Source organism: Lepidochelys olivacea, assembly GCF_965140295.1.
Source record: "Lepidochelys olivacea isolate rLepOli2 genome assembly, chromosome: 13".
Lineage (NCBI taxonomy): Eukaryota > Metazoa > Chordata > Testudines > Cheloniidae > Lepidochelys > Lepidochelys olivacea.
Window position 1 is genome coordinate 20,828,844 of NC_140423.1, and position 14,595 is coordinate 20,843,438.

The following is a 14,595-nucleotide window of genomic DNA, read 5'->3' on the forward strand; positions in this document are numbered from 1 at the left end:
AAGCTGGGGCCAGGAAAAAGCGGAGCGAGGGCAGGGATGGAGCAGGGGATGTGGCCTCGTGGGAGGGGCCGGAGCAACCCTGGGGAAAAGTAAAAGTCGGTGCCTATGGATCCATGCTTAAGTATTGGGCTGCACGGGGAGCTCAGAGCTATTGCGGTGTTATCCCAGGAGTCACCTTAAGAAGCTGTCTCGGAGCTCAGTTATTCATGTGGCCGTGCACAAGTTGCTGGTGCAGCCCTGGTGAGATGCAGTACCCTAAGCTTTATGTGAAGTGAGCAAGAGGGAAGAGGTGAGGAGCAGGCTCCTGCTCCATGTGGTACGCGCTCCTCTCTCTCTAAAGAACTAACCCTGAAAGCACTCCAAATGTCAAGGTGGTTTGGAATGTCTTTATCTTGCAGAATTTCACAAGTGAAGCCACGGCTGCTGGGTAGGCAAACCCTCCATGTGGATTTGAGAATACATTTCCTCAGAACAGAGGTGTCTCAGACTCCACCAAGCTGTTTCATAGACTGCGATGACAGCACGAACTCCCCCAAAAGACCACCTCCCTGCACTTTGAAAGGAACGAGCGTGTGTACCCTTAACACAGTGTATACACAGATCAGATGGCACATGGCAGCCTTGGAAAATGGACAGGAAAATTTTCCAATCCAGACACAAAGCTCAAATGTTCCTAACTGCATGAGCAAAAGTGCATCATTTGCCCATGGGATTATGCATAGCCATTTACATGTACAATTACTGCTACAGTGCACACAGGCTTAGTGACTAGATGTAGAAGTTGTTAAAATCTATTTTAAAAAGTGTACTTGCTCATCTGCACCAGGAGGATTGATCCAGTGTATATGCCCACAAAAGTGTTACTTGCCCCAAGTACAATTTTACAAGGCTGGAATTTGAGAAGAGTCTATACAGATTGTTCTGGTTCATCACTTTAGGGTCTAAGCACATCTAGGGGCTCTGAGATGGATAACGGGATAGTCAAGCCCACCATCTTGTCACAATAAAGTACGGCTGTCACTTCCATTAGCAGCGATCTCTTGGGATAAGCAGACTGGTGAAGTGAGAAAACAAATCCAGGGCAACGACTTTGTCGCACCAGTTCCCAGATTTTCACTGGGGTGTCTCGGGGGATTCTTGTAAGTGGGTCACAAGCAGAAAGGAGTGCCCGAAGACTGGGGAAGTTTTGTTCTATGGGAGATGGCAGTCATATATTACAGAGACTGTTCTATCAGAGTCAGATGGGAGAGAGGAAGGAAGAGCCTGCGTCTAATTTACTGTGACTGCAGGATAAACAAATCTACAAAGAACTCTGCAGATTCCTGATAAGGGTCTTGAGATACTTTACCAGAGGATTCATATTTTCAGAACAAATAAATAAATATTTAGTTTCAAATAAATGGATAACTTCAGGGTTTTTTTAAAGGCACATTTTAAGAGATGGTCTGAGCTTAACAAAAAGACACCCAACCACACATCTTCCAAATCTGAACTCTCTGCCTCAAACCCTGGGGAAATTCAGATCCCCTGCTAGTCCCTCCCTGCACAATGGCCTAACCCAAAACCTGGATCCAGATCCCTCAGCCTTTGGTAGCTCAGGCCATCTCATGACCCATTTTACAGGTGTTTTCACTCTGTATAATGGGGAAATATTGTGCACCTGCAGATGCACCAATACTGCCCCATTAGCAAGCACATCTATTTAGAAGGCCAATGTAGTGCACGCTGCCCAATGAGATCTTGGGCAAGTCACTTTCTCTCTGTGCCCCACCTGCAAAATGGGGAGATTAGCACTGCCCTGTCTCTCAGGGGTGTGGCATACACATACACTGAAGGTTGTGAGGGGCTTGGATAACACTGGAATGGGGGCCAAATAAGTAACTAAGATAGATACCAACAGTGCATTCTGGGAAACTCAGGTCAACTATGCCATCCTGCCTCAGCAGAGGCTACAGTGCCAGAGGAGATGCATGTAGAGCAAGACAGGGGACAATGCACTTTGGGAGCTCTTTCTAAAGAGAGCTGGGAGACCCAGGCAAACTGCTTACACACCCGTGATCGGGATCCTGTCTCCGCTGCAACACTAGGATGTTGGCAGATGGTGGCATCCTACCAAACTGTTGCCTAAGTAGGTAGGTATGCTGCCAGTGGGCCACTCTGAAGAGAGATCCCTCTCCATGGAAAGGCATGGGGAATAGCTCAAGGGATTCCACAGCTCCCCCTGTGCTAAGCTGATGCGCCAGCCATGGGTCCGTGCTGTACTGAATCCATTACAGAGGGGACAGACACTGGGGAACAAGGATGAACAAGAGCTGGCTGAAAAGAGAAACTGAGACGGGAAATTCTGAGCTTTCAAAATCTGGTTTCATCCCACATTGGGACAAACAAACCAACCCACCCCAAAATCTGATTTTTAACTCCCCATGAAACAAAAATATCCCAAAATGTTTAATTTCGATAAAGGTTGAAATGTGTTTTTTATTGTTTCAATTATATGATAGTTTGAGTAAAAATGTTTAAATCTAAATAAAATATTTAGATAATGTTTTTTGACAGGGAAACTAACAAAAAAAAACCAACACATTTTGCAAGAGCGATTCGATTTCATCGACTCGGCATTTTCCAATGGAGAACTGTTCCGTCAGATAAATTTTTGACCAGCTCTAACAAATGAGCAGGGTAAACCTCAATCTTTCCAGCCTAGCCAATGTGACAGGAAAGTCCAGCTTTGCTGTCTGTCTGTCATGGAGACAATGATGTCAAGTGATTCTAGCTGTATCAAGGTTCCTTAACTGGGCCCCTGTCCCAGGTTACGCCTTGGGTATGCTGCAGCCAAGATTCCTAGAAGTGACTTCTCCTCATGAAGGCCTCAATATCTGAGGCAGATCAGAGGCGTGACTTTTCAGGAAGTGCTGAGCTCCCACCCTCTGAAAACTTTACGAACGTCTTCCTCCCCCCTCCCTCCAAAAATGGAGGCAGCCAAAGTCCCTAGCCACTTTTGTAAATCTTGACCTGTTAATTTAAGCTGCCTTGTAACCAGGTTAGGGATGACAGTGTCATCAGTTATAGCCATGGTACAGAATGGGGCCTGAGTCTCAGAGACCTGCAGCTGAACTGTGAGGTGCTGGCGATCCTGATCGGTAGTTTTGGTTCAGCTCACTATACAGTTAGATTGGAAGCTCCTTGGGGCAGGGGCTCTGTTTGTTGTGTGTTTGTACAGCACCTAGCACAACAGGTCCATGGACAGGGCTCCTAGGTGCTATGAGAACACAAATTATTCTGGCAGTTCTGAACCGGGGCGGATTTCTAACCACATCAAGTTTGGGAGATCCAATTATTCATATGGGGGTGGGGGTGGGGGGTTGTTTGGGGGCCATCTCTACAGTGCGGATCATGAGCATTTTAAAATGGTCCAGTCAGCCCTGACATTAGCCTCTCATTGGGGTGTGAGAAGTGGAGTGGGGCAGCTCTCGTTACCAAGTTGCTGTGCTATTCCCCAGTGACTTTGACGGACCCGCACACCTTTTATATGAGCTTTGGCTATAGGCCACCAAAGCTCAGGAGGCAGAGGAGAGGCCTTGCCACTTACCACCTTCCCAGCTTTGCAAAGGTGTAGTCACCTCCTGGCTCGCCACCCGAGTCCCTCCTCTTTAACCGAAGGATGGGAGACACTTGGCTGTTTCATTCCACAGAGGTCTACGCAATAGTTCTCTCTCACTCCAAGCCTATGGCTCCTTCTCAAGTTTAACTGAGTCGAAACAAGATCAGCGACTCCAGAAGAAAAGTGCTGAAGACACTGAGCTCTGTGTGGTTTCGAAGCAAACCCATAAACCAACTCAGATTGACTCAAAACCAGGCGTGGGCGGGAGTTTGTAACCTACCTCAACCAGAAGCATTTCCTGAGAGGTTACATGACTCTAGTTCCAATACCAAAGGGCCTGGATGTATCGCTAGGCAGGATTTTCCATCTGCCACATATTTCTCTAATGATACTTCGCAAAAGGAAAACAAAATGACTAGGTTTTGGGCTAACTGCATTCAGAACATGTGGCTAGAATGCCAGCTCCACTGCATGGTCAGCGAGAACGCATGACAAGGTGGGTGGTTATCCCAGGAATGTCTGCACATCTCAGTGTGTTAGGCAGAAGATTAAGTGTTTTCAATCATTCAACACGTGTAGGTTAGTCACTCCCAGGGGTGAAAGTGAGCCAGTACGGGCCGATACTGTGTACCGGTAAGAACCAGCACCACATTAAAGTGCTGCCCTTTTGCCTCCCCTGTCGGCGGCCCTGCTGGTAGGAGGCGGAGGGGGGAGGGAAGGGGCAGCGATGTTAAAGCTTTAACGTCGCTGCCCCTTCCCCCACCCTGTCAGCAGCCCTGCCAGTAGTGTCCGTACTGGCAGGGCCGCCTACAGGGGAGGCAAAAGTGGCAGGGACATTAAAGCGTTGCCACGGCAAAGGGCCATGCAGCGCTTTAACGTCCCTGCCCCTTTTGCCCCCTGGCCACCGACGGGCGGGGGGGGCCCCAAAGGGAGCACCTACCCTGGGGCCGGCGATTTAAAAGGGCCCAGGGCTCCAGATGCTGCTACTGCGGCAGCAGCATCCGGAGCCCTGGGCCCTTTAAATCAACACGGGAGCCCTGGGCAGCATGGGCCAGGCAGCCCCTTCCGCTGGAGGCCCTGCCCCTTCTGGGGGCCAGAGCCACCCCAGCCCTGTACTGGTAAGTGTCCTCAGTTACTTTCACCCCTGGTCACTCCCCTAACAGCACTGCATGAAGCTGCTTTCTAAAGATGGTTTTTTCCTCTGATAAAGTGAAGGTCACAGCAATGCGGTTACACTGGATACTGTGGGGTATGTAGCTTGAAACGGAGATCTTTTCTCCTGCATAGTGCACCTTAGGATTTCCAAGCACTCTACCTGGCCTGCAGAGATAGCCATTTTGTTCTCAGAGTCCCTGCAGCATGTACAAAGGAGACACACATACTTTGGAATAGTGAGCAAATGTAATTCAGATGGAAAGCAGAGTTGCCTTTTGTGCACGGGAGTAGGGGGAACCTCTCACAGACATTTGCACAATCCAAAATCCCCAATAGGCAGATTCCTCCTTTTAGGGTACTCATTAGAAACCAAAGCTAGCATTAGTACAAAATTAAGATTCCAAAAGTCAAACGTTCAAAAAGGGGTCAGGAAACTCCCAAAGTTGAGGTTTCTTCTGCAACACTGAACTTAGCCACTTCACACATTAGAGAGAGATTTTATGGCTTGAGTTAATAACCAAAAACACACAGGAGTTGGGAACTGAAAAATTCCATTTGGGCAACACCACACAAGTAACATAGCAGTAGAAACCTCACAGTCAGGGAATTATTGGACCTGCCAGTGCTTGATGTTGCAATCTTTAAGTGTTTCCTTCACATTTTAAATTTCCTTAGTTTTAAGAAAGTGGCAGGGGAAAGTGTAAGAACCCGGACAGATGCGTCTCCCACAGCACAACCTTTGCCAGAAGAGCATGCACATTCCTTGAAGCATGGCTATTTGGTCGGCGCACCGTAAGAGCTCTGAAACGTATCTACTGATAAGCTTGTCTGTGCATGCACACTTATTAAAAAGCACACACTTGGTTCCAACGAAGAACAAATTCAACACCTCTCCTTCTGCAGCCCTTTGCACTATCCTACTTCCAACTGCATGTGACATGCAGTGTAAAGAGCTGGCAAGAATGCCACTGGGGGAGCTGAGGAGATGAAGGGGTGCAGCACCAGGAATTTCAGAGAGGCAGGGTGGAAGCAGTCCCCACTCTGTCCTGCCTGCCTCCCCCATTGCCATTAGAAAGATTGGTGCACTGGTGGCTTGGATGAATGGGAGAAACAAAAAAGGGGGAGAGAAAACAAACAGGTAGGAAGTGCTTTGTTGGGAAGGGATGGGGGAAGAAGGTGCCAGACCTGGATGAGAAGAGGGGACTGAATTCAGACCACCGCAGTATTGGCACACAGATCTAGGCAGGGCTATTCAGTAGATAGAAGATGAACCTATAAAAGCTCCACTGGGGGGAAAAACAAAACAAAGGGATCCAAGTGCAACTGTGACCAGGGACCATAAATGGACCACGAAGCAACCCCCTCCCCAGCTGCCCTTTAGCCCACCCGGGAAGGAAGTTGGCTTTAAACAAAAAAGTAAAAACAGATACACACCTGACATCCACTTTTCTCCTAAATGAAAGCATGTTGTGCAGGAGAGAAAGAGACAGGGCTTAGATTAGAGGTACCGCACAGGCGCTGGTGCTGCTGAACTGGGAAAGAAGTGTGCGTGGAGAGATCTCACAAGGCAATCAAAAAGGATTTGAGATCCTGTGGCCTCAGTTGAGGCTGTCAGCCAGAAGCAGGGAAGCACAATAAACCCCCGAGAGGTGTGATTTATTTAAAGACTGGGGAGGCTGATGCCACTAGGCAGAGGAGAGATTTGGCAGCCAAGGGGCACCACGAGTAACAGGACAATACTTCCCAATGGGGGTTTGTTTTGGGGAGTGGTGGTGGTGGGGCAGATTCACCCTAGAGAGAACCCTCTGGTTCACCCTAGAGCCTGGCCCCAACACTAGGTCAAACTAAAGGTGATCCTGACGATGCATCTTTCAATAAGAACCTCTAGGTCTGGCTCACCCCAGGAAGCATCTAACCTTTCGCTCTGCCACAGACACCTTAGATGCTCCGAGCAGCCAGAGAAACAACCAACAATCCCTCTCCACAGCGTCAACAGCAGAGGGCCGTTTCCTAGCTTACGGAGGGGAACTGTGAAGTGATCCGAGCACAGAACTCGGAGCCAGGGACTCCCGAGTCAGATGCCTGCTCCCTCTGTGGCCCTGGGCACGTCACTTAACCTCTGTGTGTCTCGCTTTGAGGGGACTGCAGTGACTTTAGTGATAGTTCTAAGGGGAGACGCCACTTGCATTCAACCAGGGGGCCCTTTGCATGCTCGCTGCTCACCTCCCGGTGCTTCCCAGCACCCTTTTGCTGGTCCCCTCCTGGACCTTCCCAGAGCTCAGACTGCCTGAACATCTCACAGCTCAAGATAGGCCTCCTCTAGCTCCAGAACACCAACCCCGCCCTAGCACTGCGGAGAGCAGGCCAGATGCAGGACCCAGCTCTAGTAAGAGAGGGGGACTAACTCAGTAACCCCCAGGATTTCCCAAATGCCTCATTCTGCTGCCCAGCTCCCGCAGCGCAGGCTGCCTGGGTAAATGCAGTTCCCTTGGCACCTAAACCCCGGAAGGCGTCACATCAAGACACAGAGGGCTTCACAATCTTCCCAGTGGATCCTCCGGCAGGGCGAGCAGGTGTCTGTTACCCACTTCCATGGGAGATCCTCTGCATGGACCGTAGAATGCCTGTCAAACCATCTGAGGTGCATTCACTGCCTCTGCCCCGAGATACACATCACATCCAGTCCTCAAGGGGTGGGCAGGACGCTGGGGACTGAGACCCAGCGGCACCATTATGTCACAGAGCAGGGGAGAACCCACCACATGACTCCAGTCACAGGTATGCTCCTTAGAGCAGGTCAGCTTCCCTTCACTACCTCCTTGAAGGGAGGGACTGGAGCCTCTCTAGCGCTCTGGGCAGCGCTGCAGGGAACCATACCAGCCCTCCCCAGTCCTGGGACGGAGGGCTAGGGAGGTAAGAAGGGAGGCTGCTTGAATGGGGCAAGTTGGAGGATCCCACTAGCTGCCCCTCACCACCTAGTGCTGCATGGGCTGCTCCATGGCCCCGAAGCTCCCTATCTGGCAGCAGCCCCAGAGGCAGAGACAGCAGCTCGTGGTACTCTTGATAAATCCCCTGGGTCTAGCTCAGGGGCCCTTCGCTGGCACAGGAGGCACAGCCCACCCCTCTGCAGCTGGACAGGCAGACAGCCACACTACCAGGCTTTGGGAAGGGAAGGATCCCAGAGGAACCACGTGCAAACCCCAGGCAACAGACATGACCAGTCGGGGCTTAAACATAGAAGAAAGAGGAGAAGCAAGAGGGAGAAGAGCAGTTTTGAGGCAGGAATGTTACCAGCGGGGCTCCCCTGAGCAGGAAGGGTCGGAACCTCTCCAAGGGAGATGCCAGCCCAAGCAGCAGAGGTGTCCCCAGCCCAGCGAGCAGGCAGACGCACTTACGTGTTGTTGACAATTTGGAGGCGCTCCCCTTTCTTGAAGGAAAGGTCTGTTTCCGTCCGTGACTCGTAGTCGTAGAGGGCCACAAAGGTGGTGACTCCGCCTGAAACAGACCCAAACTCATCCTGTTAGCCACACTCCCGCTCCAGGAAGCATTTGCTCCCCCATGGCAATTAGCCATGAGCCGTGCTCGGCACAGCCTCTGCTTTCCTCATGGCATTTGCAAGGCTGGATTCTCCACTGCAGCCTTCCTCACAGCTGGCAAAAATGGCACCGACCCATCATACGGCCCCCACCAGCCTAAGGCTCAGGGTCCAGCACTCCCGCGAGACAGTTCTTCCTCATCTAGCACATGGCTCCCTTCTAACAGCCTCCCTCCCCCAGAACCTCCAGCTGCTCCTCCCGCTCTGGCAGGTCAGAGCTGACGTCATACTGACCAGCTAAAGCCCCCGAGCGCTGCGGGGACGTGACTGTGTCGGACGTATTGAAGCCTCCGAAGAGCTTTGGCTCAGCAGCCATGCTCCCGAAGGAGCGGGTGGGGGTCCGATGGGGGTCGGGGACAGGCGTCTTGCTGGGTGTTTGAGAGGAAGGGTAGCCGCCATGGTGGGCATTCTCAGCAGATTCCAGGCTGCGTCTCCTCTGGCTGGGGTCTTTGGGTTTGCTCTTGCTGCTCCCCATGGTCCAAAACTGGAGGAGAAGACAGTGGGGTTAAGCAGATCCCTGTGGTCTGGGTGACACAAACGTCTACCCGCTAGGGTCTGGACGGACTCCTCCAGACCCCTTGTGTACTGGCCAACCAACCACTGTTCAGCTGGCAAACCTCCCATCACGACCACCCGGGGATGGGCTCCACCTCATTATATTCAGGTACAGTCTCCCACTTCTCTGTATTAGCTAGTGAAATAGACTCAATGCACTTAGTAAGCGATATTTCAAGTACCAAAGAGAAGCACACTCAATAGCATTGCAGTAGAATGAATTATGCAGAGCACGTGCCTTTCACAAGTAACCAACTAGACAGACTAGCCTAGCCACAAAGATCAGGTCCAGAGTCCAGAAGCGTTCCGACTCCTCTGTACTACATGGAGATCATTCTCCACCCAGCACTGCCAAGCAGCCATCTCTAGGGGGGATGATGCATCAGCAAACACAGAAGAACGCTACAGAAGATCCAATTTCACACTGCAGCAAGCACTTCGACTAAGCTGAACGTACTTACCAGAGTTCAAATTTGGCCCGTGCAATAATAGGACTAGGCACCCCAGGAATTCTATGGGAAATTTAAGGCCTACAAGCAATCAGGACCTCAGGTAGAGGATCCGAAGACCATCTGCCCTAGCTCAGCTAAGGGAAAAAACAAGTGCTGGGCTCCAACATTAGACAGCTCTGAACTCTGCTGCTCCCCTCGGACCACCCCCACTCAGCGTGAAGTGTTCAGACACCAACTCCCTTGTGGGCCCACTTTCCCGAGTGCATCCCCTCACACACACGCCCAGCAGAGGGCCTGCGGGTCCCATCATGGTTGTGCATTACTCTTTGGGAAAACTGGACATTGGGAGCAGATTCAGAATGGTCAGCTGATGTCTAAGGTTCACCATTTCCTTTGGGGGCAGGTAGGATAGCCAGCGCCCACTGCTCATAGGGTACCAGACAGGCACTGGGGAGGTGCGTCTCTAAATCCTAGAGCCATTCAAGATGTGCTACCACCATTGGCTTCCAAAATAAGCCTTTTCCATAATCCTCCTTTGACTTTCCTCTCCCACAAAAAGAAAAGGAGGACTAGTGGCACCTTAGAGACGAACCAATTTAGTTGAACATAAGCTTTTGATGAAGTGAGCTGTAGCTCACGAAAGTTTATGCTCAAACAAATTGGTTCGTCTCTAAGGTGCCACTAGTCCTCCTTTTCTTTTTGCGAATACAGACTAACACAGCTGCTACCCTGAAACCTCTCCCACAAAGGTCGTCTGAACAGCAAGGAAGTTTCCGTTTCAGAGAGGCAGCCCAGCATTCTGAAAGCAGGACTCACAAGACCACGGGGGCGTCACTGACACTTCACCAGGACGACAGCCACCCCACATTGCAACAGCCGCCTTGTGATCCGACAAGAACGTTACGTGGGACACAGCAGAGGGAAGTAATCGCATCCAGCAGGAGACTGTTGCATACAAACACTACATTCAGTGTCCCTATTAGGGGACAGGCAGGAGCAGGCTGGAACAATTTGTATGATGGGGGTGCTGAGAGCCATGGAACCAAACTGTAAACCCTGTATATGATGGAAACCACTTCAAGCCAGGGGGTGTGGAGCACCCCCAGCGCTTTTTGTTCCAGCACCTATGGGCAGGAAGAGAGGAGTCAGATCATCTTACACAAGTTATAACCACATCAGAAGTTCAGACACAAGTGCTGGATCATCACTGGAAAGATGGGATTTTAAACATCCCGAAAGATTGTGGGAGACACCCTACTACCCATAAGTAGCCCATGGGATGCAACAGTTGAGTATTAACACACACACTGCATGCAGATGTGGTTGCCCCATCTCAAAGATATATTGGAATTGGAAAAGGTTCAGAAAAGGGCAACAAAAATGATTAGGGGTATGGAACAGCTGCCATATGAGGAGAGATTAACAAGACTGGTACTTTTCAGCTTGGAAAAGAGAGACAACTGGGGGGGGGGATATGCTTGAGGTCTATAAAATCATGACTGGTGTGGAGAAAGTAAATAAGGAAGAGTTATTTAATCCTTCTCATAGCACAAGAACTAGGGGTCACCAAATAAAATTGATAAGCAGTAGGTTTAAAACAAACAAAAGGAAATATTTTTTTCACACAATGCACAGTCAACCTGTGGAACTCCTCGCCAGAGGATGTTGTGAAGGCCAAGACTATAACAGGGTTCAAAAAAGAACTAGATGAATTCATGGAGGATAGGTCCATCAATGGCTATTAGCTAGGATGGGCAGGGATGGTATCCCTAGCCTCTGTTTGCCAGAAGCTGGGTATGGGCAACAAGGAACGGATCACTTGATGATTACCTGTTCTGTTCATTCCCTCTGGGGCACCTGTCATTGGCCACTGTCAGAAGACAGGATACTAGGCTAGATGGACCTTTGGTCTGACCCAGTATGGCCATTCTTATATTCTTATGCAACACACACAGAGTTCCGATTCTGAGCATTTTAGGTAGTTAGTAGCTAAGCTCCGTGTGTGTGTGATATATTTATATATATATATATATAAATAATATTGTGTGTGATATTATATATATATATATATATATATATATATATAAATAAATACAACATTTTTCAACTCAAGATCACATTCTATAAATACGTTCTAAATAGCGATATACATGAAAGAAGGGAATTATTTTGGTCTCTGAAGATGGCAGGATACATAGCAATGTCCTGAAGCTACAGAAGGAAGTATTTAGGCTAGTTCATTTTGGGGGAGAGGGGCAGTTCTTAATAAGTTGAGCAGTTGTGCAAGGGCCAGAGAAGATGGCAGATACACGTGTGGGGCAGAAATCTGAGAGCAGGTTAGATGAAGCAGTGCAGGAGGAAGTTGCAAGGGATTCTGCAAAATGCACGGGGCCAGGTTGGAAGCCCAGAATGATCTTTTCTGAGCAAACTTCTCTCTGACAGAAGCTTAAAGGGTGTGAGCCAACAAGTTCAAGTCTACACTGTGATGGTCATGTCAAGACAGAGAAATTAGATAAAAACAAAAATACTCTGGCTGGAAGGTTGCAACGTAACACTACTTTATTCCTTAGAATTCAGAAATAACGCTCAAGAACCTAAACAGAGAAAACGGGCTACTCCCTCAAGGTAGCCACGCACAACTCAGTGCACCTTGCTTTAAAACAGACTGATGCCAATCAGCTGCACCTTTGCAGTCACATGCTTTGCTACAGAGCTCCCTAACCTGCAAGCAGGGTCAGGAACCCTGTCCATCTCCCTTCTCTTAAAGTGACAGCTTGCAATTCCAGCACTGTCTGGAATACACCACACACCTATACAGAGCCAAGGAGGTTCTGAGACAGTGTTCCAGTTGAGGAACCTCATCTCCACTTATGATTTCTGCAAAGTGGGATCAGATAGGCGTGGGTGTATGGGCCTTTGCTTTAGGGAGCTACCTACCCCTTAAATGGAAAATCCTTCCTCCTAATGGAATGAGTTCTGCTTCTGTAAGCCCCATGTCTTTATTATTAGATCTTGTCTTCAAAATAAACTCCTTTGTTTCTGAAAAAGCTGAGGTCGTCTGCTCACTTCCAACCTCTAGATCCAGGGAGCATAATTGTTTTTCTACAAAACCAAAAACCACTCACTTACACATTATTAACCTTTACTATCCTGAATAGCTCCATTGAAATCAATGGAGCTACTCCAATGGAGCTACTCAGGGTAGTAAAGTGGAGCGTACATGTAAACATTTGCAGGATCGGGGCCCTCATCCATAGCTAAAGAACCAGGAGTCAGGAGACCAGAGTTTTCTTTTGGACTCGGACACTGGGAGACCTTGGGCAGGTCACTTCTCCTCAGTTTTTCCTCCCCATCTGGGAAGTGAGGGTAGTATTTCTTTACTTCAAACATTAAGCTGTGCAAAGTGCTTGGACCCCTCAGGCTGAAGGCACAACAGGAACACAAAACAGAATCCTTGGGCAGGCCAAGAGACTTCCGTGGCAATGGCATCTCACAAGGGAGGCAAAGTCATGGCTTGCCTGTGCATGGAGGAAAAACAGGAGCCAGAGACCAAGGGAATAAGGGTCTTTTAAAAATAAATCATGCAGAAGAGCAATACAGAAAATATGATCTAGGAGACTGCTGTTCCTCATACTCTGGAATACTTGTTAATAACAATCGGACAGGGAAAGACAGAAACATTCCCTCTTGCCCCCAGTTCAGCCTTTTATTTTTTCCTACCTTTGTCTCAGGTGATTCAGGTCTCCCGCCACGTGTTCCCGTTACTAGATTCTGCCCTGCTAAATTCCATCTATGCGCAAAGGGAGGAGACGACACGCGCAATGCAGGACAGGGACTAACCACACGGCTCGTTTTCCACCATTACATGGGCAGTCACAGTACCCAAGTCAGCTCAGAATTTCCCCTGGAAACAACACTTCCCCAAACGGAAAAAGACAGAGTCTCGTAACATGGTCTGTGCATAAGAGCAGGGATTTTTCCTAATCATTCTGAGTCACTTTCTTTTGGCCTGGTGAGCGAGCAGGCGAGCATCTGAAAGACAGACATAATGGGCCTAACTTAACCGTGCCGTAATGCAATGCAGTGTCCCCTTTTCAGAGTCCCATAAGAGCCTAGTGTCAGAGTATTTCACTAGGACTTCCCCAGATCAGTGTGTAGTGGGAGGAGAAGACAGACAATGGGCCAAATTCTCTCTTCCTCTGCTGAAATCACTTACACTAGCTGTGAACTTGGTCCAGAGAGAATGACTCCTGGGAAAGACAATGGGCAACGGGTGTAGGAGGTGGGACTGACACTGTACTGCTCACACAGCAATTGGGTCCCCACAGGCGCTCATGGGTACATCACCACCACAACTCATTGAAATGGGTTTCAGAAAAGGGCCAGGCTTTTTACATGAGTAAGATCCGCCCCTGCAGTTGCACTAGTTAAAATACAGTTGAACAAGACCAATCATCCCCTTGCTTCAGGAGCCAACCCCCCACCTTGCGTCAGAGAACTGGTGTATGGGGGGTGGGGCGTGGAGAGGGGAAAGAGGCAGGTCTTCGTCTAAAGCACCCAGCAATGGCCACTCCGACACGTTAGACCCACGGTTACTTGTCACCTCTTGAGACACTTTCTGATCTGCTTAGGCCCCAAACAGGCAGCAGGAGTTTTGATGCCCTTGTTTCAGACTCCTGGGGGTGTTTCTCCTCCACCCCATCCATTCACAAGTGGGGCACACTACAGCAACCTTACTCTCAAGAGAGTCCTTGTCTATCTTCAGGGACTTCATTGGGAGAGAGTCCCCCCGAACTTTCCCTTCCCACACCCACTTTGAACCACTGCCCCCACGTCACGAGCCCCGCCAGCAGGCTCCAGCTGAGAAAGCCGCCATGCTGGGCTGGCGTACCTTGGAGCCTATGTCAGGAAGTTGCCTAGGAGAGCAAGAAGCTAGCTGCAGCACACTAGCCAGTGTGGAAGGGTATCCGGCGTCTCCAAGTCAGGGACTATCCAGGCCAAGAGTCTAGGACACAAATTAGCCTCTAGAGGGAGGGCTCCACCCCGAGCACCTTTCACAAGTGCACAGTTTGTGCCTTGGCTTAGAGTCCTAAGTGCTGGAAACCCCCATCCCTCCACGGGTTTACCCCTTTGAAAAAGGGGTCCCACAGACTCGTGCTGAACCACAGCCGGCACTGCTTTGATGAGGCCTAATTTGGCCTCGCACTCATGTGGGCTTCTAGGGCTTTGGCTGCAGA

General features: G+C 49.7%; 1 protein-coding gene across 3 annotated transcripts in view; it reads right to left on the minus strand.

Moving 5' to 3' along the window:
• The window catches only part of SRC (SRC proto-oncogene, non-receptor tyrosine kinase), a 72,318-nt gene that overhangs the window by 21,004 nt on the left and 36,719 nt on the right, over window positions 1-14,595 (minus strand). For 2 of the 3 annotated variants that reach the window (XM_084645553.1, XM_084645554.1), the window contains exons 3-5: window positions 8,586-8,835; window positions 8,152-8,251; window positions 6,191-6,208 (exon numbers count right to left, since the gene is read on the minus strand). In XM_084645553.1, the coding sequence (XP_084501679.1) occupies window positions 6,191-6,208; window positions 8,152-8,251; window positions 8,586-8,826 (359 nt within the window). In that variant the 5' untranslated portion in view covers window positions 8,827-8,835. The remainder of the gene's footprint in view (window positions 1-6,190; window positions 6,209-8,151; window positions 8,252-8,585; window positions 8,836-14,595) is intronic. The other variant, XM_084645555.1, reaches the window with a different exon arrangement.